At 41.7% G+C, this 26,159-nt stretch overlaps 1 protein-coding gene across 1 annotated transcript in view; it reads left to right on the forward strand.

The window, feature by feature from the left end:
- The window catches only part of TMEM132B (transmembrane protein 132B), a 225,931-nt gene that overhangs the window by 185,787 nt on the left and 13,985 nt on the right, over positions 1 to 26,159 (forward strand). Inside the window, exons 5-6 of the mRNA XM_050318218.1 lie at positions 3,805 to 3,948; positions 25,146 to 25,351. Coding sequence (XP_050174175.1) covers positions 3,805 to 3,948; positions 25,146 to 25,351 — 350 coding nt within the window. The remainder of the gene's footprint in view (positions 1 to 3,804; positions 3,949 to 25,145; positions 25,352 to 26,159) is intronic.

The raw sequence follows: 26,159 nt of genomic DNA on the forward strand, positions 1-26,159 counted from the left end.
AAAAAACACGACCGGCTCGTGCATTAATCACAAGGATGATACAGCAAACTGGGCTGGTGTGGGGACCTCTGTGCCTCGCCAGACTTTGTGGGATGGGTGCTGGCTGTTCCCAGAGGGGCAGGGATCATGCACTGGTGGCTTTGGGCTGGGCTCAAAAGAGGGGGAAAAAGCTGTATCATGTTGGCTGTATCATGGTGGGTGAACGTAGAGTCACCTGCCTAAAGAGGATTTAGGTCACTGGGGATGTTTGTTTAAAGCATAATTATTGGGAACTTCATGCCTGGAGTTCCTCCGTTGATTTGTACCTGCCTATTGGAGTCATTCCTCAGCAATCCCTGCCTCTGGTCACATCCACAGGTAACAGCAGTGTTTGCAGTCACAGCTCTATCAAGACTTTTGACACATCTCCCATTCACGTTTCCCCGCCCCCCTTTGTCCGAAGCAACCAGTTGTCAAACATTTACTATGGCTGTGTGCAGCCTTTATTCATATTTAAATAAAGCCATTATCCTGGCCTAGAGTTGCAGTAGTTTTCAGCTCTTCCTCTTGAGTATTTCTCTCAGTAGTGCCATCTAATCAGCTTTAGGTTTTAATTAAACAGCTGTCATTTGCTTCCTAGTTCTGTTGCGACCTGATGTTGTATTAAATTTTAATTTAGCCTAGCCTGCATAAGAAGTAGATTCCTTCAGACAACAAAGAAATGCTATTAGCAGGTTACAGTTGTAATTAAGAAGAGCTCTGCTGAAGTGCTAATGCATTCAGGTACCAAGAAAGAGCTGGAGATAAACACTCACATTATTATTATTCACGGATAGAGCCTGTGATATGAACGTGGAGCTTCCACCCAGGCTGCTGAGTTGAAGGTTTTGGTCAAGATCTGGCAGCTGAAACCTTCAACAATAGAAAGGGGGAAGGATTCCCAGTTTTCCACTCAGGGCCTTGAAGTGTCCACAGTCGGAGGTTTGTGCTGGTGGTGCCTGGTTGTTGTTCCTGATGTTTTGCTTATGCTGTGCCACGTGGGAGGACAGACCTGTGTACATCTCCTCCCTACACTTGAGATGCTGTTAGTAATAACCAGCACAAGTATCTAAAGTTCAGCAACTTTTTTTTCCTGCAGTAAACCCTACCATGGAAATACAGACCAAGCCTAACAGAATTTAGATGAAATGCCATTACTTGTTGGAGATGCACTGAAAAGTCTGTTTATAAATCTAATGGACAGTCAATTAGTTCATATTTCTTCCTCAGAGGAAATTTTTTTTTCAGTCTATAAATAGCCAGCTCTTAAAAAGATCTTTACAGCCTATTATATTTGTGTAACACTCACTCCAGGCATCAGGCATCTGAAATATTGATTTCTATAGTGGAATTGCCTACAGTGAAGTGCAGTTTTTGTGAGGCAGCACCAGCTAATTAGCACGGTGGGTTCCTGTATGCACTGGGAAGCAGAGAAGGTTCAGGACAGTTCTTGTGCTTGTACTTGTCTCATGCTCATCTTCACAGGGGCTTATGAAAGGAATGCAAATGTCTTTATAAACTTTGCATTATCCTTCAGGCACATCAAAGTCAGACTTTAGTTTCGGTAGCTAAACAGCACTTAGAGTTCAGAGACAGAGGTTTTTTATCCTTTGTCACACATGCTGGTCAACATGTGGGTGATAGAGCGAACAGCACAAAAAACAAAGGAGAAATTGGTTCAGGCCTGTTGAGAACCTGGTTATGAGTCCACTGAAGTCCAAAGAAGCCTTTAATCTATGACTTGGTAGGGCTTTGGACCAGACTGTAATTGCATACAAGTGCTGCCTGTCTGACCTGGAGGAGCTGCTGTGCTAACAGGGTGTGTTTGGAAGTGGAATTAGTCACGTGTTCATTGTTTGTGACCTTGTTTGTTTCCCCAGATGCACTGAAAAAGACTGTCTGTTGTGGGAGAATGGCTTAGAAATAACATCATGCCAAACTAGTCCTTGGGACCCTTTTGACAGAGGACCCCAGGTCTTCATCAAATATCTGGCATGTGTATTTTGGATTGATGGCTTAGGATATATGGGATATTTGCTGAATTACCCTCAGTTTCTCTTTCTCTTTCTCTGTCTTATATAAACTTTTTCCACCTGAGGTGCATCTAAGTGTTTTCTTTCACCTGGCAATGCATATTCTCCTCAGCCTTGTTCAGATCTGTCTTCATAAAGGTTTTACAGTTGTTCTTTCACACTTCCACTTCTGTCACATGCTTCTCTCTTTCCCAGTGTCCCCCTCTCATGGATGGCAGCTGGTTATAAATGAGCCCATTCAGCATAAACAAAAACTAGGCAGCCATTTACTGTGTGGAACATCTGGTTTGTGCCTCGCAGAGAACAGAACAAAGAGGGTGTATTTATTTCATGAGGTATTATTCAGAAAAGCATCTCTTTTTTCAGGATGACTCTTAAATCACATTGAAGTCTAAGTGTCAAGTTGAGCACGTCCTCTTAGCGCTGTTCTGCTCAGAAATGGACTCGAGTGTGTGCTTCAATGCTTTTCTGGAACATGGCTGCCCACAAACCTCTGGTAGACTCTATTAGTTAGCTGGCACTGGTGTTATTAGTCCTTCAGCTCATTTAATTCAGGGCGCTTTTTGTAGAAGTTTCCGAATATTGATTAATAATACATCTTAGTTGCAAGTATTTATTGGTCTTCTCCAGCTGTCCTTAGCTTGTGGTCAATGCCCATTATTCTCCATCAATCTAGCAGCGGAGCAAATGATAGTGAATATATCTCCCTATGCAAGCTGCCATCAAATTTTTCACTAAAATCCATTTCTTCTTCCACCAATTCTAATAATGGAATTTAAAGTTAGATTAGTTTGAAGCAACTTTTTTTTTTTTTTTTCCCCCCGCCCTCCCCCAGCTGGCAAGCAATTAGTTTTATGGAAGTTGAAAAATGAAAAGCGGATTGATTCAAAGCAGTATTTCCTATTGCAGGATTTTCGAGACGGCCAGAATGAATCTCTGTGAAATCCCAGATCATTCCTTGCCCCAGCATGTGTGTCAAGTTTTGGGCTGTCAGTAAGCACTGCTTATGCAGACACAAGCTGCTCCCCTCCAGTCTGCATACCTGCTTACACGAGGCAGGGACCTCTGAAGCAACTCATTTGGAGTAATTAATCAAACTGCAGCCATACTGAGACACGGAGGAAGGCTGTGTTAATGGAGTCATTAGAATGCCAGCACTGTGAATTCATCAGGACTAGAGATAAATGTGGTAAAACAACTCTAGGTGGGATTTTGATGGGGAAAGATTAAAAAAAAACCCTAGGTATGGATGCATAGTTTTTCTCCTCATGTGTATTTTATGTTTCAAAAAGGGAAAACGGTCAACTCACAACGCTGTTAGCTGGAACAGTGAGGAAGAAATGATGTTATTGTAATTATTGATTATCTCCTCCCAAATCACTTGTATGATTTGGGGCAGAGGGGTGGGAGGAGTCGCTGACACCCTGGAGATCCTGCCTGAGTAGTGCTGTGATTCTCCCGAGCTGCAGACAGGCCTTTGTGCCTCATTGCATCACAGATTTCATTGCCACAGCAGCCAAACCTGAAAATGAGCTCAAAAAGAGGAAATCCATGTTTGTCAAAACCCAAACTTAACTGTCCAGATGCAACTTTTAGCTTAGAAATTTGCTAAACCACTGACTGCAGAGAGATCAAGGGGTGCATGCAAGGGACGGTCCCACCTCTGCGCCCGTCCCCATCAGAGGCAGGGTTGGTTCATTCTCGTGGTTTTGTGCTTCTCTAACCCTCATCCTCCCTTTGTCTGTGCATGCAGGACACAGAGGTCCTTAACACAGCCATTCTGACGGGCAAAATGGTGTCAATTCCAGTCAAGGTTGTTGCCGTGCAGGAGGACGGGTCCGTGGTGGACGTCTCAGACTCCATCGAGTGCAAATCAGCAGATGAAGATGTCATAAAGGTAAGGCACCACCAGAGCTGGAGGACGGAGTTCTCACCCTTTTCTCCTCCACCACCATCATACTGGGATCTGGCCCACATTTGGGATTTTCCATCAAGCAGGGAAGGTTGTTTCTGTGGTGTATGATGGAATCCACTGCGCATTGAGGGGGGGTCTCCAGAGGTTACACAGGGTTAGCACATTTCAGCAGATGATGCAGAGTTGTTTGAGCTGGTCTGTTCCATGTGGAAGAAAGGGCCAGGGATACTAAAAGAGCTGTCCCAGACTTTCTTTGTTGGCCAGCCAGTGCTGATGAGAAGGAGCATGTTGCTGATACATTGCATTCAGGAAAGATCAACTCTTTCCAAAGGGGGTCTTTGTTCTTGTGTGGATTTGCTGCATCCATTATTTCCCAGCAATAATTCAGCATTTTGTAACAGCATACAGGGTGATTTCCTCCATCCTTCTGGCTGTATCACCTGTTTCCAGTCAGGAGTTTCTTATAATTAAAGACACTGAACGATACCAAAATCTGGAGAAGCATGACAGAGAATAGAAAATAACAACCACATTGCAAAAGTTCTTAAAAGGAGAGCTGGGAGGTTTTAAACAATCTTGTGGTTTGTTTGTTTGGGTTTTTGTAAATGTTATTTTCAACTGGTTCTGCCTCCCTGACACTGAGATGAAAATAGCATTAATGGACTTTATGAAGACACGGACTGCCTGACTTCTGACACCATTGCACAGCTTTCAGCTTTTAGCTCATTATTATTTCTAGGCGTAAAAGAGGTACTTTTGAATATCTTTTAAAGGTTAACTTGTTTTATTAATGTGGTTTGGGAGTGTTCTTGTTTTAAATGAACCTAAGAATTGACTACAGTGAGTTCTGTATGGGATGGTGCTTTTTTTGGTGTTGTTTGTGAGTTCTGTATTTTCCCTTCTGTATCAGATAGGGAAAGAAAAAAATCCCATTTTCTTTTCTTGGAAATCAAATTTCTTTGAAGATCTTTACCAGAGAAACATGGATGAATATCTTTATGTATGACTAACATAATTAGTTGTCAAATATAAACAAACTGACTTGATGAATGTTGTTATTCTTTTTATTTTTTTCTTTGCTGGGTAGTACATATCTATTATCTGATTAGTGGCTATTTTTTATCAGTTGATAAATATGAACAATGACTCGTTCATATTATAAACTCAAGCAACAAGTTACATATCATCAACATATTGCTGAGACCATCTTCTCTTTGCACTTCAGAGAAACAGATCCAGATCTAAAAGATGGTGTATGGAGACCTTTGTTTCTATTCATTGAATTTCTAGTATTTCTAGGACTTGATGTAGTTAGAGAATAATGGACTGAACCAGATAGGAAAAGGTCAGGAGAAAGACTCCCATTCCTCTTAGAATTAGTCTCTGCAGACTGTGGAGAGGTGCTGCATTTCAGAGCACTGCCTCTTTAAAGCCCCTTTTGTTCAGTCAGCAGTTGTCCTCATGGGTATCCTGTCAAGGCTGGACGTAAAGTTGTTCTGGTTCCCAAATTTAACAGGTCCACTACAGCTGGCGACTAAATAAGTCTTGACATGACCTCTGTGAGCAGAGACAAGATTTCCAGTTGCACTTGTGGATTTATACACTTCAATACAGCAAAGCTCTTGTCCTTTGACCATCTTTCTTTTCCTCTTTTTCAAACCATTGTCCATCTCTGTGGAATTAGATCTGCTCCAAAGCACCCTGGGGCTGATGAGTGTCTTCCCATTCCTGGAGAGGGCAGACCAAAGTACAGGCCAAGATTCAGCACAGGTTTCATAAGATTTGCACTATAATTTGCCAGGTTTTTCTGGTAGTGACTAAGTTGCTATAAATCAGGTCTTTATTTGACTGCTTTGTGAAATTATATGGGCATCAAATCCCTGACATTAGAGAATGGCTCTGGGACCCTTTTCCCAACCTGGTACCTGTCTTTCTGATATTTTGACTTAATGAACAAAAACAGAGGTCTGAATGTGGTCTTCATTGACTAGAGATTGCCTCATCCTGGTGATATAAAATGGGAGTAATGTTATTTTTCTGAAAATTGCAGCATACTTTTAATGGATTTCAATCACAAATTACTGAGAGGTGCTCTCAGTTCTGAATGCTGTTCAGGCATAATTTTTTAACTGCAAATATATGTATTGGTTGCAAGATTGAATCCATAACAATTAATTAGCTGAGTTAAAATTTAGTACAGGGTTTATGTGCCTGTGTTTTTTTTCAGAAAAATGCATATTCCTTTTACAAGCCCCTTTGGTAAAGTCAATATTGACTTTGCTTCTGAATTTGTGTTGCCTTTTCTATAGAGGTTGTACTGCTACACCCTCTAATCAGAGTTGTCAGGCATTTTGGATCTAATTGCCTAATCTTAAGCTTCTTTTCACTGTTAATTCTGCTTTTATTGTTTCTTTGTAATTGGAGAGATATTCGTATTCTTTTGGGCAGAATAGAGTGTTGCATTCTTAACCTTTTATTCCTGTTTAATAGCTAATGATTTAATAGGCAATTAATGAGACAATTCTTTGATCACTGCTCTAACATCATTATTTTCAATTAAGACAAAATGAATTGAAGCTAGTTTAAATAAAAACAGACTTTGGCCCAGGCTATTAGGGATTTATACAACACGTGCTTCCCTTAGCAGCTACCTTGGTACCACATTGATACTGCTCAGAGATGGTCGAAGAGATATGTGATGTACAAGTGATTTATTTGTAGGCAAGAGACGTGAATCTTTCCTATTCTAAGCCATATATTCCCTCAGCCTAACAGTTTAACAGCTTCCCAACAAGACAATATTTCAGTCCACTTTTTTCAAAACCCACCCAATTAGTGGTAAATATAATAAAACACACAGAGTTCTTTTTGACCTTACATTTTCCACCCTTCACCTCTCTCAGGTGAATTTGCTTAAGTTCATCTATAATCCCTACAACTGCTGATTCCTGCATCTGGACATAGGTCATAATACTGACCAACCATTCCACTGGAACCAGCTTCCCTCTAAAATATTTTGATGGAAACATCACTGTAAGTCGATGAAACTCTTACGTTTATTCCATTACTGAAATTTAATGGTGTTGGCATTTGAGGGAAAAGATTGGCTTTATGATTAAGGCACTGAAACGCTTCTCAGCATTAATTTCCATATCTCTTGCTGATTTGCTGTGTGACTATGGGTAAATCACTCATTCCTCTTGGAATCTCGCTTCCTTATCTGCTAACAAGGCAGAGAAATACATCCTTTTCCCAGCTTCCACCTGCACTATACCATTTCTGAAACTTCTATTGACTCTGAATGGACAAAAACCTTATCTCCACTAGAGTCTCATTAACTTCAGTGGTCTTCTGCCTCAGACTCACTGGAAGAACTTCTCTCCCAGTGTCCTGCTTTTCCTGCAAACCATAAACAAAAAAATTGGGTTGCAAACCTGAAGAGAAAGAAGAGGTGGAAAATTGACTGATGTCGACTTCCAAAGGTTTATTACAGAAGGAATTTTTACCTGAGGGGCTTTGGCATGGTTAGTCTTTAGTTAGAAGCTCCAAGAAAGATTGATGCACTCTTTTTTCCTCCCCGTAAAAGTGCCTTTAAAAGCCTGAACTGCAGTAATTTCACATGCAGAAAAAATTCTGAAAACATCGTAGTTCCATGGTAGTCGTAAACATCATCATCAACATCAAGTGAAGAAGTTCTAATGAGGACAACTTCTTAGTCCAAATGTTTATCTCAGTAGTGTTCAAATGAAAGTGAGACAGCTGTCCAATTAATTCATTCTTAGATTACTCATATTTTCATGTCCTTTGCAAGTTACTCAGAAAGTGACTGATCGTTCCAATTAATGTCTGCAGTCATTCAAGCGGCTTCCATGGAGTTACACCGTGAACTAATTTAGCCTAATTTTTTTTTGGTAGCAGAAAGAGCCCTCAGTTGAACAGAAGGGAGTCACAGGGCCTCATCCTGCCCATTTTTGCCCACACATGAAGTGCAACAGAAACAGCTTTGCTGTGCCCAGGCAGAGCCAAACACTGAGAGCCACGGTGTTCGATAATATCCCCTGAACTCCCTCTGTGCCAGAATGCATTTTTCTTGTTACCTTGCTAGGGGAAAGCTCTTCAATGAATTATTTTTCACCTTTTCATAATTTCCTGTCTAATTATAATGAAAGTAAAATTCAGACCATTCCTGCCCCCTACCTTTCTGACACAAACCTTATCTTGAACTCTCTATAATTAATGGTAAAACAACAGAAGACCTAATTTTCCTTGAGCAGTAGCCAGCCAGGCTTTATCTAATGTGCAGTAAAAACAGTTTAACAAAGGCAGGAAAGGTAATAGCTGAGATAGATTGAATCTGTGGAGGGCTCTTCCCTCTTCCAGACAAAAAGCAGATGAGCACTGAGGACCTCATTCAACAGCCCTGGGCACAGTGATCTCCAACCCCAGCACAATAACTGCTACAAGAAACCATGGGGAAACACAAATAGGGAAATGGAGGGATAATGCACTTCAGTTTAGATGATACTTAATTTTTGGGAACAATTCCTTGCTGCAGACTTGCAGCACATTCTTAGGAAAATTTACAGAAAGAAGTGCCTGCCTGGAGTTGTTAAATACAACTATTTATGCAGCAGCTCTGAAAAAACAAGCTAGAGCTTGTAATTTGCAAGTTCTGCAGCTGCTTTACCATCAAAGTATGTGATCAAGAATGTAATGGACTTGTACATAAAGTAGAGCTAATCTTGTTTCTCCATCTATCATATTTTTGAGTACCTATCACTGTATTACCTAAGAACTTTATTTTGTGGTCACTCACACAGAAATTAGCTCACACCAGGAGTTCAAACTCTTTCTGGAAGCAGTGAAAATCCTCTCTGCTTGTTTATATGATGGATTTACTTTGGTGCCACTTGGTTTGCTGCACAATTTATTTTGAACTAGATCTTATTTTTTAAGTGATTTTTTTCTTCAGTGCTGGTGAATGGTTCAAGGTTGACAGCCCTGGAGGCTTAACCTCTCCATCTTGCCCCAGAGCAGGGGAGGGGTTTGGGCTGTGGCATCAGCTGTGCAGACAGAAAGTTTTTGAAGTGCAAGTGTTTAATTTGGTGAGTCCATCTCCCTGTTCATGCCGTCCTTCTAATCTCACCTGATTAGTGCCAGTGAGTCAGTGTCATCAGCTCCATGAAATCAGCAGTTAACAACCACCAGTCCCTGTCAGCTTCATCCCCATCTGTCTTTGGGAGCTGGGAGGTAATGGGCTCTGCAGTCCATTACAAAGCCCCTGAAATAATGACTCCCCTGATGCCTGGCAGAGGCAAGAGGTTTATGGCAGTGAAGCGTTCCTCTGAAGGGAAGGAGTACTCAGGAGGTGAGGGGCTTGCTTGGGACTGAAAAGTTCTGGTTTGCCTCTCTGCTTTACTCCAGACCTCCTCCAAGAAGCTGCTGTCTCTGTCTCAGTAGTGATGACAGGGATACTTCTGTCCCAGTAGGATTTATTGGCAAGAAACAGTTCTCTTGTCTTAACATCTTGTCTTTTGTATCTGTAGACAGATAGGCCTAAGTTAGAGCAATAATGAATTATAATTGAGCTGCTTGCCATCCATCAAACTTATAAATTAGAGTTTCTTACATTTTCTAGTTATTTTGGCAAAAAATCACTCTCTTTGTCCCCATACAAAGTTCATCTTTATGAGTCATAAGAGGTGGTCAGGAGAGTACATCAGATCCCTCCACAATATGTCGAGTGTTGAATTAAGGATTTTGCTTTTTGTTGAAGTATCAGAGGTTCTGACATGCAGGTCACCAGATTCTGCTAATGAGTTTTCTAGCTTGACAAAGTATGATCAGAACAAAGTACCGTAGCCACTTACTGCATATTAAAGATTTGGCTTGAAAAGCACTCCAGTTCCTCAGCAACAGGTTGAAATCTATATTGTTTTAGGATGGTGCCAAGCTAAAACTTCGGGTCTAGAATCATATTTGCACACAAACCAGCTCCGTGTGTAGCAATAATGATGCCAGCGAGGCAGTCTCACAAAATCACATATTGGAGAATTAATATTCTGTATACAGTACACATTGTACACAGTTTATAGCAAAATATATGTGTGTGCCTTCCTGAAGCTATTTTTAAACACGTACAGTCTTCAAAGCCAGCTTGAGAAAAACAGTGTTTTGTCTGGGAGAAGGATCCGTTAAGAACAGACCAAGCCGACATGTGCAATTACACAGATTTCGGCAGAGATGCTTATGGTGTCTTCCAAGGCACCAGCTGCTACTTCAGAGGAAGAAAACAATTCTATGGCTTAGCATTTGGCTGCTCTGAGAGCAGAAATGCAAAGGGCATGGATCCCAGTCCTGGGAAACAATCATTAGCTGAACCACAGTGTTGCTCAGGATAAACTCTGAATATTTTATGTTAAGAAATGAACAGAGTAAACAACTCATTCCAGGCTCAACAAAAGCAAATGCAGCAATAAGTAGCTGTTGTTTAGAGAAAATGACAAACTTTTGGAGGGCTTTTTCTCCAAATTTTGTAGGAAATAAACTCTGCTTTATAAACTTTAATGCAGCTGGCCATTTAAATATTCTAATTGTGGCTGCTTGGACCTCATGGATTCTGAGGCTTTTATATCTCTTGAACTATCATTCTGGCTGGGCAAATTAATTCAGGTTCCCATTGTCATCAAAACCCCTGGGGCCAAAATGTGCCCTCAGCTAAAGTCATGAGAGTGTGTGACAGGCAGTGGAGTGACAGAGGTGTTACAGAGGGCAAAATTTGCTCCATGTGCAAGTTAAAACAGCCATTAACTGTCAGCTACAGGATGAGAGAAAAGTCTTTACCTGCCACCCTCCTCCCTGATGTGGTGGAGGAGAGAGCTGGGAGCGGGCAGCAAATGCTGCATTCTGGATGGCAGAGCATCACATTTTAACCCAGCAATAGTGGTTTGGGCACAAAAAACGTGTGCTAAAATGCACATACAGCGTTAAATATTTCAAGCCACAGGTGGCTCCAGTTCCAGAGGACTTTGTTTGAGGCCGCTCGGCAGCGATGGGCACACGGAGCAACCCAACCCTCGTGTTCCCCTCGCTCTGTGGGTCATGGTTGGGTTTTGAATGCAGCTTGAGTGTATGTTTTTGTGGTCTAACCTATCCACACCTGTGTTTTAGTAATTTGTTCTGAGATGCATTCCCTTGAGATGCATAATTGGAGTCGAGGATGGAGACGATGAGGCTGACACGCCATCATCATTTTGAAGCACAGTTAATTTATTTGACAGAAGCACCTACTGTTGACAGTAACCAGCTCTCTTTATCCTCTGTGGGAGAAGGAAGGATTTTTCTTGCTGTGTTTTTAATTATTAATATTTTTGCATTCTCATTATATGGAATAGGAAATCAGAATGAAAACTGGCTTGGTGTTCTTCGTAGGAACAGCAACAAGAGGAGAAGTGACATGCAGCTTGGCAGATCTGTACCTTTGTACTTCAGGATTGGGGTGTATCTGGGAGTTTGAGGAGAATGGGAAAATCAAGCCTTGAAGAATAGTAGCTAAATGCTGGATTATTGAATCAGACAGCTCATTAAATAAGGATGAAAGAACAAAGTGAAGTTATAAATGGATTTCTTTTTCCATTTGCATGAAGTATGGAAGAATCACACTGGGATGTGGTTTTTCTTCTTCCAATTCATGATGCACTCTAGTGAGAGGGTCCCTCAGATTCAGTGGGAACAGTGACTTCAGGGTTAAATAAATGGCCAGATTTAGCACTTTGTTTTGTGTTGTCAGTTCTTAAGGTCTGATTTATACCAATGTCACTGTGCCATGACATTCACTCCCACACCAAAGGCTTCCTTGAATTGCTAGAGTTGTTTTTGTGAGTTGAGTCAGGCTATTGAAATGAAACACGGTCCAGGTATGTATTTAAAAATATAAAAAGTGTCAAGCAGGGATTAAAACTTTCAAGTTTGCATTTGTTCAACAGGAAGTGAAAACTAATTCCATCACCTCCACATTTTAGAGCTCCTCAGTGGGGCAGGTTTGGAACTCTGTCAAAGTCAGACAGACCTATGCTGTAGAGAGGTGTCCCTGGCTATAAAGCTCATGTGATGCTCATGACAGACATTGGAATGCTCACTCCTGTTGTTTCTGCTCCCATAATAATTGTGCCAATAGCCCCATTTACTGAGAGTGAAGAGTAGTCTGTGAGAAGCATTGCAGGGTATGGCCTCCCAAAAATGTAAAATACATTTTAGCAGCTTTCTAACAGCAGATAATGAGCCCTGCAACTCTTTCAGGGGAAATTTCAGCCTGTTCCTGCTCAGGAGCACTGGTGATGTCCTGTGTGCTGAGTAACACAGTCCTGCCCTGGGCTGGAGGATCAAACCTCCCTCAAACACGAGCCTGGATCCAAAATCTATGAGCCAGAGGAAAGGATGTATTGTAATAAAGAGGGGGATAATGAGCAGAGAGGCATGAACTCTTGCAAGGGTCAGGAAGAGGCTGTAAAATGGTTGTGTACCTTATTGGAAAAGATTTGGGCGCCTATTCGAGTTGCATGCATTGATTATTTGCGGAGTGCTGACAGGGTGCTCAACCCCTGTAAAGAAGAGGTGTGGACACAGTGCCCACCCTGCAGCTCTCGCAGCTGAGCAAGAGTTACACGGGTCTTGCTACAATATAGACATTCTGGGAGGTAATCCTTTATTGAGTTACTTGTACAAACATCCAGTGCAGGCCCAGCAGGGCGGAGGGGAACGGCATCACCCGGGGAGCTGAGACAGAGATTGCCCGGCAGGAGTGCCAGCAAGGGGACTTCTTTGTTTGAGAGGCATTGTCTGAAAAGATAAGTTGCTGGCAGGAAATGCTATCTCCTATTTATATACTTTATTTATTTGCTCTTTTCCAATTGCTGCTTCTGAGATTACTGTTTGGATTTAATTTGCAGTCCCCCTCCAGTGGCTCTCAGGTTTTCTTCTGAAAGCATACAATCCTTAAGACACACAGTTCTTCCTCAGATCTCTTACATTCAAAATTATCCACTGCAGAGCAAAATTAATGTATGCCCTTCCTTATTGTTTTCCTTCTTAATTCATTTCTTTCCATAAAGGCTCAGCAAGTGCCAATTTTCCAAGTGAGTTTTTAATCGCTTGAGCTCAGCATGATTACTGTCTTCCAATCTAGTTGCCATTTGATGCAATCAGTATTTCAGAATACAATCATTTAAGTTTTTTTTTTTTCCCCAAAACTGAACGTTATATGGCCAGTTGATAACACTTGGCTGCAAGGAAACATAAAATACTTACAGTTCTGTGTGAAAATATAACCTATGATTGCTAGGTCCTCCCCAGCCAGGTGCATGAAGGTGATGTGGAACACTTTTGTAAGATGGGGCACAAAGAAATTTATTATTCCAATGCTAAGAGCACAGGCTGGGGAGGGGGTGAGGGAAGGAGAATGGGAACGTGGCATGCTGAAGTATTTCTTACTGCTGGAATATTTGCTTTGAAAGGGCCTTTCAAGAGTACACGTTGCCAGGGGAGATTTTCTCTCCACATCTTTTATTGCCACCCCACAAATAAAAGATTTCAGTACACCCATACTGGAAATCTGCAGACTTAAATAGTCCCTGCCACACAGGAGCTGGAGACTTTTAGATTTCCCCAACCTGCAGTGAGTTTAGCATGAGAGATTATCAATGCAAAATGAGAAAATCCTTCCTTGGAGTAAATGCTTCATTGCTGTGTTTTTAAGCACATTTTGTGCACTATAAATGCCAGGAAAACGTTTTCAAAATTACTGAGTGAAGAACTCAGGATCTGAGTACAAAAAACGAGGGCAAAGTAACACTGAAGCAAATAAAGGGTAGAAGGGAAATGGCAGCTGCAAATACGGGGCTGCATTCTTAGAGCAAACTGCCAGGGTTGTGTCTCCTCCACACCTCCTTACAACCCATCCTGCAGCAGCCCCAGAGTTAACCTTCTCCTGCAGAGCACCAGGGATGGCTTTTTGTCTCTTTGTGAGAGGTAACCACAGGGGTGCAGCTGGATCATAAATAATTGCACTTAACCACAGTGAGATGGGGAAGATCCTGCCACTACTTTTACAGTGGAGAGCTGAGATACTATGAGGCTTCTCTTGTGTGCTTTTTATTGAATAAAGCAAATGCCCAAGGTGTATGGGAGTGTCCCAGTATTTGCTGTGGATACTATGCCACTGGAACTACTTAAGTTACAGCTTGTTTGTTTTTTATGATGTTGGTGGTGAGTGTGGTTTTCTAAAGTCTGGTAGACAGCCGTTTGCTAAGACCTTCTGTTCTTCACAAACTTGACAATGTGGCTTGTTTAATGGCCTTATGCTATTATTGATATCTTCATACTGTGTAACTAATTTTGCTGAGGAAAAACATATTATTGCCAACTTTGATCTCCTTAATTCTTGTAAGAAGATGGCTCCAGCTTTGGCCCATTTGAAGAATGCAAAGATGGTTTTGTGCTAGGAGTGTCACTCCTTAGAGAAGGTTGATGACCTTGTGTGAGTCCGTGGGTCAGGGTGAGAAAGGATGCTGTTTAGTGAGGCTGCTGCTGCCTGTCTTTCGAATTATTTTTCTGCCTGTCACACGGAGTTCAGCAAGCTCAGGGAAAAGCCTGAGGTACCTGAAAATGAAGGTGATTCTAAATAAAGAAGGCTAGGATGAGACTGACAGGCAAGAAGAGAACTAAGGAAAAGAAACATAAGGTATCCTGAAAAGCAGAAATCTGACTGGAGCAGCTCATCCCTTCCCAATTCCCCAGTTCAGTGCAGGATGTGGGTGCAATCTTTCCTAACCCCTTGGCTGTAGCTACAGCCACTGTGTGTGTGCTGCTCTCCAGGAAGGCAGAGGAGATGCCCAGGAGTGCAATTTGTTGTAACTGGGGTGGCTTTTTTTACCTCATGAGAAGTGAACCCTTTGTACCAAACCTTTTCCATGTCTTCTGAAGGCTCTGGTGCAACAGCAAAGTACAGGTGTGTTTTCTAGACAGCAGCCTGTCAAGCAGCACAGGAACCCAGAAGTGAGTTTTTGATTATTCTGGTTTGAATAAAATATTTGCTGCATAATCCCCTTGAAGCTGAGTGCATAGCTAGAGATGAAGTGGACTATGGATTGGCAAAGCAGAACACATCTGCATGAGAATGGCCCTTAATGTTGAATCAATAAGTGCAGGTGCCCTGCACTGAACATGAATTCCCTGAGAACTGGTGACCTTCACCAGCTGCAGGGGCTGTCGTGTTGGGCAACAGGGAAGGCAGCAAAGTGGTGAAAAACAAACATCTCACTGCTACAAAGAAGGGTGCTCTCTCAAGTTCAGTCAATAGGGCTGCATCTATGACCTGCATAAAACATGAGACTTAATAGAGTTGTTTCAGTGAACAGAAGCTGATAGCTTTGGTAGCTACAAAGTGACTTCAGAGACGCCTGCTGGAGGGGATGTCACGCTATAGAGATGAGATTATTGGCAGGCAGAAATTATTTCCTTGAAACTCATGAGCTTTTCGCTCCTTGAAATTCTGGAGGTATTTACAGTTAAGAACTCTGTCAGTGGTGAGAACCTTTGTCTCCTTTTTCTTGTTATCCTTTAGCAAACAGAGAATAAAGTGGACATGTGGTGCTCCCTGGTGCCTGCCACACTGGCCAAAGTGATTTTGATGGAAGGACTCTTTTGGCTTTGTCAAATATTGGTGAATGTGCAAGAATGTGTTCCATGGGGATGTGGGGATCCCCCTCTCCTAAACCCCTTTTGAAAGTCTTTCTGTATGGAGAATAGAACAGATAGGGGAAGCCACATAGCTATGAACTGTAAGAATATACACAGCAGAATAAGGTGAATGGAGAGAAAAAATTCTGTGGTTATTGGCAGCAAGTGTGGTTAAAATCCCAAATAAAACTTCACTAAACCCTCCTCTGCCACAGAAGTGGGAGATCAAGGCAAGAAACTATTTGAAGATTTCAGGATGAAATAGGAAATGAAGCTGCAGAGAAGGAGATGACAGCTGTCCTATCACAGCCTCCAAAGTGCACCTGCAGCACAAACATTGTAAAAAAAAAAAAATTCATGTGATGTCAGCCGAGAAACCAGTATTAAGAAAACTCCAAGATCAGTGGAGAAGAGAAGAAACATGAGTTTCTTAAAGAAAATGAAGGCAAAATCTGGTCAGCCTTCAGTGCTGATTGCATGGAGAGTATAAAACCACAGTGCAGCACCTGGTACCCTGTGGCAGGGATGCCTGGGATGCAATTGGAGTGGCACAGGACTTGTGTTCTGCCTGGCCAGAAATGTGATGGTCACAGCATTGGTTTAAATTGTCTCTGTATGACTTGTATGAATGGGGGAGGGAGTGTCTCCAGAGAACAATTGTACAAAAGAATAATCATGCATTAATTAAGAAATGAAATCTGTGCTTCACATTAACTTGTTTTTCATGGCTGTAGCAAACTAGGAGAAGAAAGTAAGAGCAGAACCTAAGATTTAATGGGAGAATGGTTTCTGTATCTGTGCATGGAACACTTCACATCTACATTGCACCTGGGTTGTTCTCTCATCATGTCCCTCTGAGTAAGCCTGCTTGGGACTGACAATGTGACTAAATATATTATCACTCATATTATATATAATTCATATAAAATCTCTGCTAACTTTAAGTATTTTGGAATGCAGCCATGGCAAAGAATTCATCTTGGGTTAATGGGCTTGAGCCTGCAGTACATGTAAAATTGTAAGATATTTTTACCAAAATCCAGGCTAATTAATGTACAGCTCAATCAGGTACATATGCTGGTGCTCTCAACCTGCTTCATATTCTGGTTACCTGGCTACTTTATTTCCATTTTGCTTTCCTTGGCTCTTCTTCTAGTTGTTTTTACCATAGGCTTTTCCTATCCCTACTTTTTTTCGGGAATTTTTAACAAAGTGCCATTTTTAATGACACCATTTCCTTTTCAGATACAATCTGGAAGTATTTTTTTTTTCCCCACTGTCTACACCTCCATGCACTCAGTATCTCTGTGTGTGTAACAGCGGTATTAAACACAACAAATTTACTGCCTAAGGAGCTTTTTTACTCAGTGTTCAAGTGGTGTGTCACCACGGCATCATTTGACCCTCTGAATGGGGAGTAGCAGCATCTCTCCCCTGCAGACAGACACCAGGATATGCTCTGGTGAAGCTGCCAGGCCCCTTCCATGCTGTATCAGTGGCAAATGCATTTCCTGAGGCCCCTTACCAGAGGCTTTTAGGGAAGATGTCTGAGTGATTAGGCAGATGTGGCATCATTAAAGAAGTAATGATCCAGACAAGCAACCTGTCCTGGTTTGCTCACCCTTTGTTACACTGCTGGTTGAATTCCTGTTAAGGTCATATAACACCTGTAGGCTTTGTGGTTAGGAAAGAGAGCTCGTAACTTCTGGTAAAAAAGCCAGATTCATATGTTTTCTGTGATTCCAGGGATATGTTTTTATTTTGTCCATAGCTTTTACATATACTTCTCTTGTGATGAAGTGAACTGGTCTAATTTTAAGAGAAGATAGAAACCTTTTTCCACTGCTCCCCTGTTTTTTATGTTCTCTCACTCTGGCATGTTTTTTCTGTATCTACACAGCCCTAAGGGAAGATGTCAAAAAACAAACCAAAAGAGAAAAATCCTAAATTACAACAGAAGACTTATGGCAGCAGTCTGCAGTTTGTCACTTATCTTTCATGCATGACTTGGAACGGTTGTTTTTGCCCAGATTCGATGGGGAAACTGAAGAACTGTACAGATCTGTCTTGGCATTCAGACAGAGTTCATACAAGTCCATGGACTGGGGCTGTAGATGGGAGAAAGACTGATGGATAGGAAGAACAACTCATTTGTAGCTGGATTTTAACAGGCTCTTACTTGGTGAGAAAGAAGCCACCCTTATCTTTTGGGCTTTGAAGCAAAGATAATGCACAGTGAAGGAGTCAGGTAGCTCTACACTGAGTTTTCTGGTAATTCAATCTTTGCCTTTACGTGAAAGCCAATAGCAAAGTATTGATTTTCATAGGTCATGGTTTCTGAAGAGCTCTGTGAAAAAAAGGTAAATTTTGTGTCATCCAAAATGTAGGCATTTTGACATTTGTTTTCACCGCGACTCGCAGGTTTTAAAAAGTTCTCCAAATAATTCTCTCCAAATAATTCTCTCCAAATAATGTTATTGAAGCACTTGGGTGAATGGATGCAGTTTGAGGGCTGCTATTGTTGGCTGTGTTGGCTGTCTGAATGTCCCTTTTTTCCTGTTTTACCAATTAATGAATTATTTGTTGCTCAGACACTGAAAACTAGCTGGGAAAACTTATGAATGTTGATGCATTAGTGTTTAGGCATGGGACCAGAGTTTTCTTTACAAAATAAAAGCATATGACTGTGCATTTAGGAGCTCTTTCTGGATTCTTTTTTTTTCTGCTTTTCTGTTGATCCTTTAGGATAAGGATTGTGTATCCTTGTGTTATTGGGACAAGATTAAAGGCTAGATTAGTGTGGCAAATATTCATGACTTAAGACATTACCCTTAATACTGTTAAGCTCACAAGCTTTACTGCTTGTCTGTCTGGTCTTTTTCTGGGCTTTACAGGGCTGGTGCAGTTGCCATATATTCACACTGCATTCACAGGGAAGGGGGGCAGCACACAGAGCTCCTTTCCTCTCTGGAGTAGCCCAGGAGCAGCACAGGGACTCCACTGGCACTGACCCTGTCGTGAGCATCCTCCTCTTTGCTCCCCAGCATTTCTGTGCAGCCGGGAAGGGCTGAGTTGCCCAGTGTCCTCCACGGGTTCTGTACACACTTAGTGTCCTTGAGCTTTTTGCATACTGTGTCGTAGCAAATATGAAATATTTGTGGAGATGAGGAAACGTGGAGTTGACTTGCACTCTCCAGGAAGGTCGGGAAGCCAACAGGAGCAGAAGAGCGTGTTAGCCTCAGCGCTTAGAACTGATCCACTGGGGTTTTTTTTTCAAGTCTTTAGAAACTTCTATTTCCCCTGTTAAAATTTCATTGGAAAAAAAATTGAAGGATATGGAACACATGAAATTGAATGAATATGCATGTAATTGTTCCTTTTTCTTTAATTTCATGGAGCCTTAGATCTTAAATTTCAGTCACAGGGATTAGAGCCATGAATCATGAGCACTAAGTTTACTTAGTACATAGCAAATTACTTTTAAAGCCCATTATTTTACAAAAACCGTTACATCTGATGTTACATCTGCCTGAATATTGTCCCTTCTCACTTTTCTTACCAATGTACAAATTATTCTGTCAGCCTGTAACCCCATTTGTGCGAGCAATTCAAGTGGGGGGAAAAGCAGAGCAGGGGGGGAAAAAACCACCTTAGTTTATAGTTCAAACATATGTGTTGTTTTCACCTAATTAACAGTTTTTACTGAGCGGGTTCAGTGTTTGTAATTAGAGTCAGTGCAAGAAAGAGCTGGTACCATATGCTGGGGTCTCACCAGATAAACAACTCTTAAGCCCTTCTGGGATACCAGCTGATGAATGTGAAGAGTGTGGATGTTTATTTAAACTAACAAGTGTTGGTAATGCCTCATCTGCAGAAGTGTAAGGATCAAATACTTAAGCAAAAGCCACCTCAGACAAGAATGTGCTTAGAATTTGAGCTGGTGAGAGATCCTTTATCTCAGCACAGAGTATGAAGATGTCTGTCTAGAGATAAGCGTGCCTGTCTGGGAAGGATGTTGGCCCAGGAGAGGCACTGCATCATGGTGACAAGGCAAACAGAAGCCATGCTGACTTGCATACTAGATTGCTTAAAAGAAACAGAAACTCATGGAGCAAGAATGGGACTGGCACGATTTTGATCACAAACGGACAAGGAAGTAGGAGATCCTGCTCTGAGCTCCTCTCCATGTCTTCTTATTATCAACAAAAGTAGGAGATGAATGCCAAACAAACTGTGCTGATTGAAATCCGCTTGAACCACATGAAATAAGTTTCATGTGCACCTGCTCTTCTGCATCCTGGCAGTGGAACTGTTGCTCCATCAAGGGATAATTGCAGTTTGTCCAAACAACTTGAAATATGACATACCTCTTAAAAAACACTGCCTAAAATCTCCGTTCCAAGCTTGTGTCACAGTTTGCTGTCATGGCATTACAATAGACAGTTAAGTCCTCACATCCTTGAAAACTCCTGGTCTGAGGCCAGTAAATCAGTAGAAAGTCTCTCATTTACTTCAACAAGGGTTGGATCAAGCTTAAAAAGACACGCTCTATCCCCTACCAGTTCCATCCCATTTTTCTTTCACACATCAGAGTCCCATCTGGTTTCCCAACCAGCTGTAGAAATGCCTGTGCTAAGACCAACAGCAACACAGCCACCACCATAATTTAGTTATTGGTATCAAGCATCATTTCTTCTTGTGCAGGGGAGCTGACATTCCTGGTGGACCAACCACTGAACCAGGTACTGTGAGCAAAGACATTCTCTTATCTTCCAAAGACCAGGATCCATATGGCCGTGGATCTGACCTAATGAAGATGATCTCTCTTTCTCAATCTGGACATGGTGATGATAAAGCCGTGGGGAGAGCAGGCACAGTAACTTTTAATTCTGACAGAGTTCCTCAGCTTGCATTTTTTGTAGAGAAAGTGCAATTAAAAGCACAGCTGATGGGTAAAGGATCTTGTTACACGGAGCAGGGAACATTTTGGCAGCCCCCATTTACTGCTATTAGCTGCCCCCCAATTGCTTCCAGTATTCTCTCTCCATAATCAATAAGAACGAGATGCCAGAGTGGCTTCCCTTGTGAGCAGCTGTTCCACCACTGTGGGTGCTCAGCACTTCCCACTGAGCCTGAACTCAGGCTGAGCAGTGGGCTGGAGTCTGAAAGCACACCCACCTTCTTTGGTCTTCCCCTTTCAACCTGTGTGTCCACCAAACTTATCATCTCCAGCAGGAACGCCCCTGCTCGGCACGTGGGAAAGCAAATGAGAGCAGCTGCTCTGCACCTGGGACTGAAATCCTGGCAGATCTCATGTGTTGCTTAATAATTTTGCATAGATCAACAGTTTTTGAATAGTGCACACTTCATTCTGTACAGCAGGTTTTTAAACTCTCATTGTACATTCATGGATCATTGCACCTTTTCTAAGCCACAGCAATTGTCTACATTGTTAAACCAAACTGTTAATGTCTTCCATGCTGTCCTTCCCTCTAGTTCACTGCATTTCAATGGGGGTTAAATGGTAAAAACTCTCTAAAACTTCAAATACCCATTCTCATCATTACAAGCTATACCTAGTCTCATCTCCCTCCTCCCTCCATTTCCTGCTTCTCTTCATCAGTAGTGTTAAATCTGCAGAGAAAATGAGCAGGGGCTTCTTCAATAAAACAATAGGGTATCACTAATTCTGTGATGTTGATTGCTGCCGAGCTGCTATTGAAATGGTCTCATGTTGTCCACGTGGAGCTCTGTACATCTGTGTAAATGGTAATCCCCTTCACGAGCCTATGGATCAGACCCTCACAGTTTTCTGGTCTCTTGAGCACACAGCCCTTCAGTATATTATCTGTTTTTCCAAGTCTGTGCTTTCCTGGGCAAAGGGGTTTCCTTTCAATCTTGCTTCTAGCTCCTCGTCATGACATGTCAGACCTGAGTATAAATTACAGTTTGTATTTTGTACACAAGGACTGTGACTGCCTCCTGTCACATCCCTCTCATTCGGCCTCCTTACAAAGCTGAAGATGAGGTATGAGCTTTGGAATTGAACCTGCATGCAAAGATGAACCACAAGCAGGCATTTAGTTGTCTCCTTGTCAGTTCTCTGTTCTACCTGTTGACCCAAAGGGTACATAAACCTTTGCTGACCTGAACAACCAGTAGTTTCCCACTTACTCTTTCGGTCTGGTAGCTACTTCTGTTCTGGATTGGTCTAAAATGAGGAGGCTGTGACAGACTGTACAGGGCAAATTGTGCTTTTTACAATCACTTGTGGGGATTGAAGCCAACCACCTGCTTCAAAGCCCGGAGAGGTTAATTGCAGCTCTCTTTCCCTTGACCTGCAATACGGGTACACATCACGGCCAGCCTGCCCTCCTGCTTGCAGACTGTCTCAAACTGCACTTTCTGGTACAGTCAGGCAGTTGACAATAGATGGTGACAGACTGTTTTAAAAAGGCTTGTTCTGTGCATTTTAGATGAGAGGGTGGCATTCTGATTCTACTCACTGTGTAATGTTTGCAGGAGAGATTTAACAGCCGCTTTCCTCTTTGTTCCCTCAGAATCAGCAGCTCAAAAGAATTCTCTGTGTTAAGTCACCTGCTAATGCAGCTCTGCCCATGTTTCCCTGCTGTGGCAGAACTTGCCCCGTGGCAAATCTGTGCATTTTCTGATGTAAACAGGGATGCCCTCCCCAAACCCCAGCAGCAGGTCGTACAAGTTCCCCTTCCGGCAGCATCATGAGCCACTTCTGGCAGTCAGAGTGTGGCTAGAAAAGTATGGAGGGGACTTTAAAGGAGAGAAAGTGAAGGGCAACATTTGCTGTAGGCCATTGGCCAGAGAATAGAGCAGGCACTGAGTCCCCAAAGCTCAATGTGTGTGTCTCCATCCCTCTTCACTTTGGAGGAGCACCAGAGTGCTGTTAGCATGAAATCAGAGTTCCCATGTGAGACCTGGATGAAATCAGTGTTCTTTCCTCAGTGTGCAGCAGGTCCCAAGTGAAATAGGAGTACTAGACATTTTCTATACATGCTCAAGGTTCTCATTTCCTTCAGCTGAACCAAATTTACTTTCAAGTAACAGTGGCTGTAAGGTTAGGGAATGAAACATGGCAGTAGTTAAACATGTGTGAGTGCAGTTGAGGCTTCCTCTTTGAGCTTTAGTCTAGCCTGCCTTATCATGGGATTCAAGTGGATTCAGCTGGCTGCAGTTGTTTTCATCCTTACTTGTACAAACTTAATTTTCCTTTAAATTATCTGGTTGGCTTGTACCTAATAGAGTAAACCCAAATTCCAGATAGAGAACTGAAACAATAATGTCTCTCTTCAAGTTTTCCAGCCTGGGTTGGATTATTTTCTGGGCTATTCACTTAATATACACTTAAGTGAATCAAGAGCTCTGAATGCTACACAAGACCACTGGGTGAACTATAGCATAGTTATGCATACTGATTTGTACTTACCTCTTGGTCAGTATATAAATGACTAAATATCTCTGTTTAGACATATACTCTGAAATGTACTCTGACATATACTGTGAAATTTGTAAGCCTAGACATATATTTTTATAGCTACAATTAATGCCCATCTTTCAGTTCCCTAATTTAGCACCTTTCTCGCCTGCTGTAAAGAAGACAAGAACATTTGAAGCAGCAAGAAGAGAATCTGAAATATTAGCTGCTGTCTTGTCAGATATTAGTTATTCCCCTGATCCAGTCTTGATGTTTATCCCTCCCTCTTTGAGTTTTCTTAATTATTTCTGTCTTGTATTAATTCTCACAAAACTCCCTAGATGTAGGCTTTATGGTTTAGAATCTCAACTGCTCATTCAATTAATGGGCTTGCTTAATGTGCTTAAACTTTCCAGAGACACTTGTGACACATTACAAGGGGGGGGGAAGAAAGATTCTGAATATGCTCCATCTCGTTTGTGGTACTCCTGAGCCTGGAGTCCATTTTAAGCTCTTTATCAGATTATCTAGATTTATTTTTTTTTTATATTCTTGTACTCATTAAGCATTTACATGGAAGGAGTATTGTTTCCAGAAGAGTGACTTAATTTCTTTTGCCCTTCCCTCACCACCTGACTTAGCCCTTTGTAAAGAAGCAATTGGTTGGAGTTTCAGTACACTGAGTAGGATCTGAGAAGCTGACTTGAAAATAGCTAATGTGGAAGTGCACTTCTTTTCTTTTACATATGAGTATTGGATATTTTGTGAGCAAAACAAAATCTCTACAGAGATTTTCTGTAATTTTTCTAGGCTCAATAGCCCCCAATTCCTGTTAATATCTGAAAAAAATTGAGGTAGGTGTGCAGAGGAAAGCCAACCTGTATTTCAGCACTGAAGTCTACATGAGTTAATCTCAGTAACTCCAGGAAACCAGAATTTAACCGCTGGCTTAGCCAAGATCCCTGCGGATCCAAGTCCCAGTGCATTGTACAACATGACACAGAACAGTCCTGACAAGAGAACAAAGTCCATTTCAGTAGCACAGCTACATCTCATGAGCTGTGGGGTTTAAAAGATTAAAACCACAGTACATGGATTCCATTAGAAACTATCCCCCCTCTCTCTCTCTCTCCCCAGCAGAATGTAAACCTGTATATGGATACAAGTTCATGTTACATGTGCATGTATACACATATATATGAGCATGTTATACATGAGTCTAAATGTGTGTATGGGTATATAATCTGAAAATATATACACAGTCATAAATATATTAGAAAACTCATGGAGAAGGAGTCCTGTCTTTCCAGGGTGCAGGTTAAATGTGTTGCTACCTCGTGTTCTTCATATAAATAGGTTCTGTGCTCAGGACCTTCATTTTGTGCCAGAGGATCCCTGAAACCAAGAGGGCAGATGAGTTGTAGTATAGAGCCCACATGCTCGTTTTGGCAGTGATTTCATAGAAAGACACAAAAAGCAACTATGAATACATTTTGTTAAAACAATTACTGAGAAGTTCTAAAAGTTAATACTTCTGCTGCACTTCTGCTCATCAGCCATACGGGGATCTTTGTCTTTCAGCATTACAGTGCTCAAGGAAAAGGGAAAGGATTCTGGTTTATGGTTCTGAGTCAGTCTTTTTCTTACTAACATATGGCCCCATTTTTTTTCCTGGTTCTTTAAGCAAGTTGTAAACATAAACGTTGATGCACATGGAGTTTGATTCATGAAGAGTTTAATTTGCCTAGTATAAAAGATTCACACAGGTTATATAACATCATTAAATTATTTTTGTGGTTTGAGTAGTATTCTTTGAGGAGAGCAGAACTCTTTCCCTGGGGTCCATTTATCACTGTTTGCTCCTAATTAGAAAACTGAAAATGCAATATGCATGACTTACATTTTCAGTGTTGTCTTTGGTCTGATGTATCACTCCTTGTGCTTCCTCAGGAACTTTTATTCATTTCCTAATTTTTTTTTATTATTTTTTTTTAAGGTTTCTGACAGCTGCGACTCCATCTTCGTTAATGGCAAGGAAATGAAAAGCAAAGTGGATACTATTGTTAACTTCACTTATCAACATTTTACCACCCAATTAGAAGTGACGGTCTGGGTTCCGAGGCTCCCTCTGCAGATAGAGATCTCTGATACAGAGCTTAGCCAGATCAAAGGCTGGAGAATACCTGTCACCTCCAATAAAAGGTATGCTTACAGTATTAACTCAGTCCAGACACGTGCCCAGGGCCTCTGATTTTAGAACACAATGATTTTTAGAGTATTTCTCAGAATCTAAAATCTGTTTGCCATTAGCTTTGCATTCTGTCTTTAGCCTTCATTAAAACATCCAACAACGATATCAGTAGGCTGCATTTTATCCTAATCTATATAGTTTAAAAGTCCGTGGCTTTGCCTGGAGCGTTAATCAATTCCACACAATCTCAGGAAATCGTATCACACACTCTGATGTGCAAAGCTGGGCAAAAGGACCTGGAACTCTCCCATTGGTATGTAACATCACTTGTGTGAGTGTGTGTGATGTTCAGCACTGCCAGAGCTCAAGTTTCTGTCTGTGGTGATGAATAACAGGGCCAAGGAGGGAGTCAGGCCACGGGGCTTGGACAAGATGATCACTAAAGGGCTCTTTCAACCCAAACCATTCTGTGATTCTTTGGGTGGTTATTCAGTCTCTGTGCAGATGCACTGTACACCAGACCTGTCTGAAGCATTATTTACCAGATTTAAATTAAGTAAAAAACAATTTACTCTCCTACTGAGGACCATGTTCTGATGAACGGATTCTACCAGGAAAAAGTGGACAGGGAAAAAGAAGGGAGAGGGGGCAAGGATTTGAGTTCTGTGCCCATCATTCCCTACTGAAAATACCCACTCTAGAATAACCATCATTTGGAAAATTTGCAAGATTAAGAACTTCCAAGAACACTGCTATACTGGTGGATTTCAGGCGAAGTTGAAAAATATTACTGGAGAACAAGGTGTGACACCAGCTCAG

Source organism: Myiozetetes cayanensis, unplaced genomic scaffold (genome assembly GCF_022539395.1).
Source record: "Myiozetetes cayanensis isolate MyiCay16 unplaced genomic scaffold, myiCay2020 scf21, whole genome shotgun sequence".
Lineage (NCBI taxonomy): Eukaryota > Metazoa > Chordata > Aves > Passeriformes > Tyrannidae > Myiozetetes > Myiozetetes cayanensis.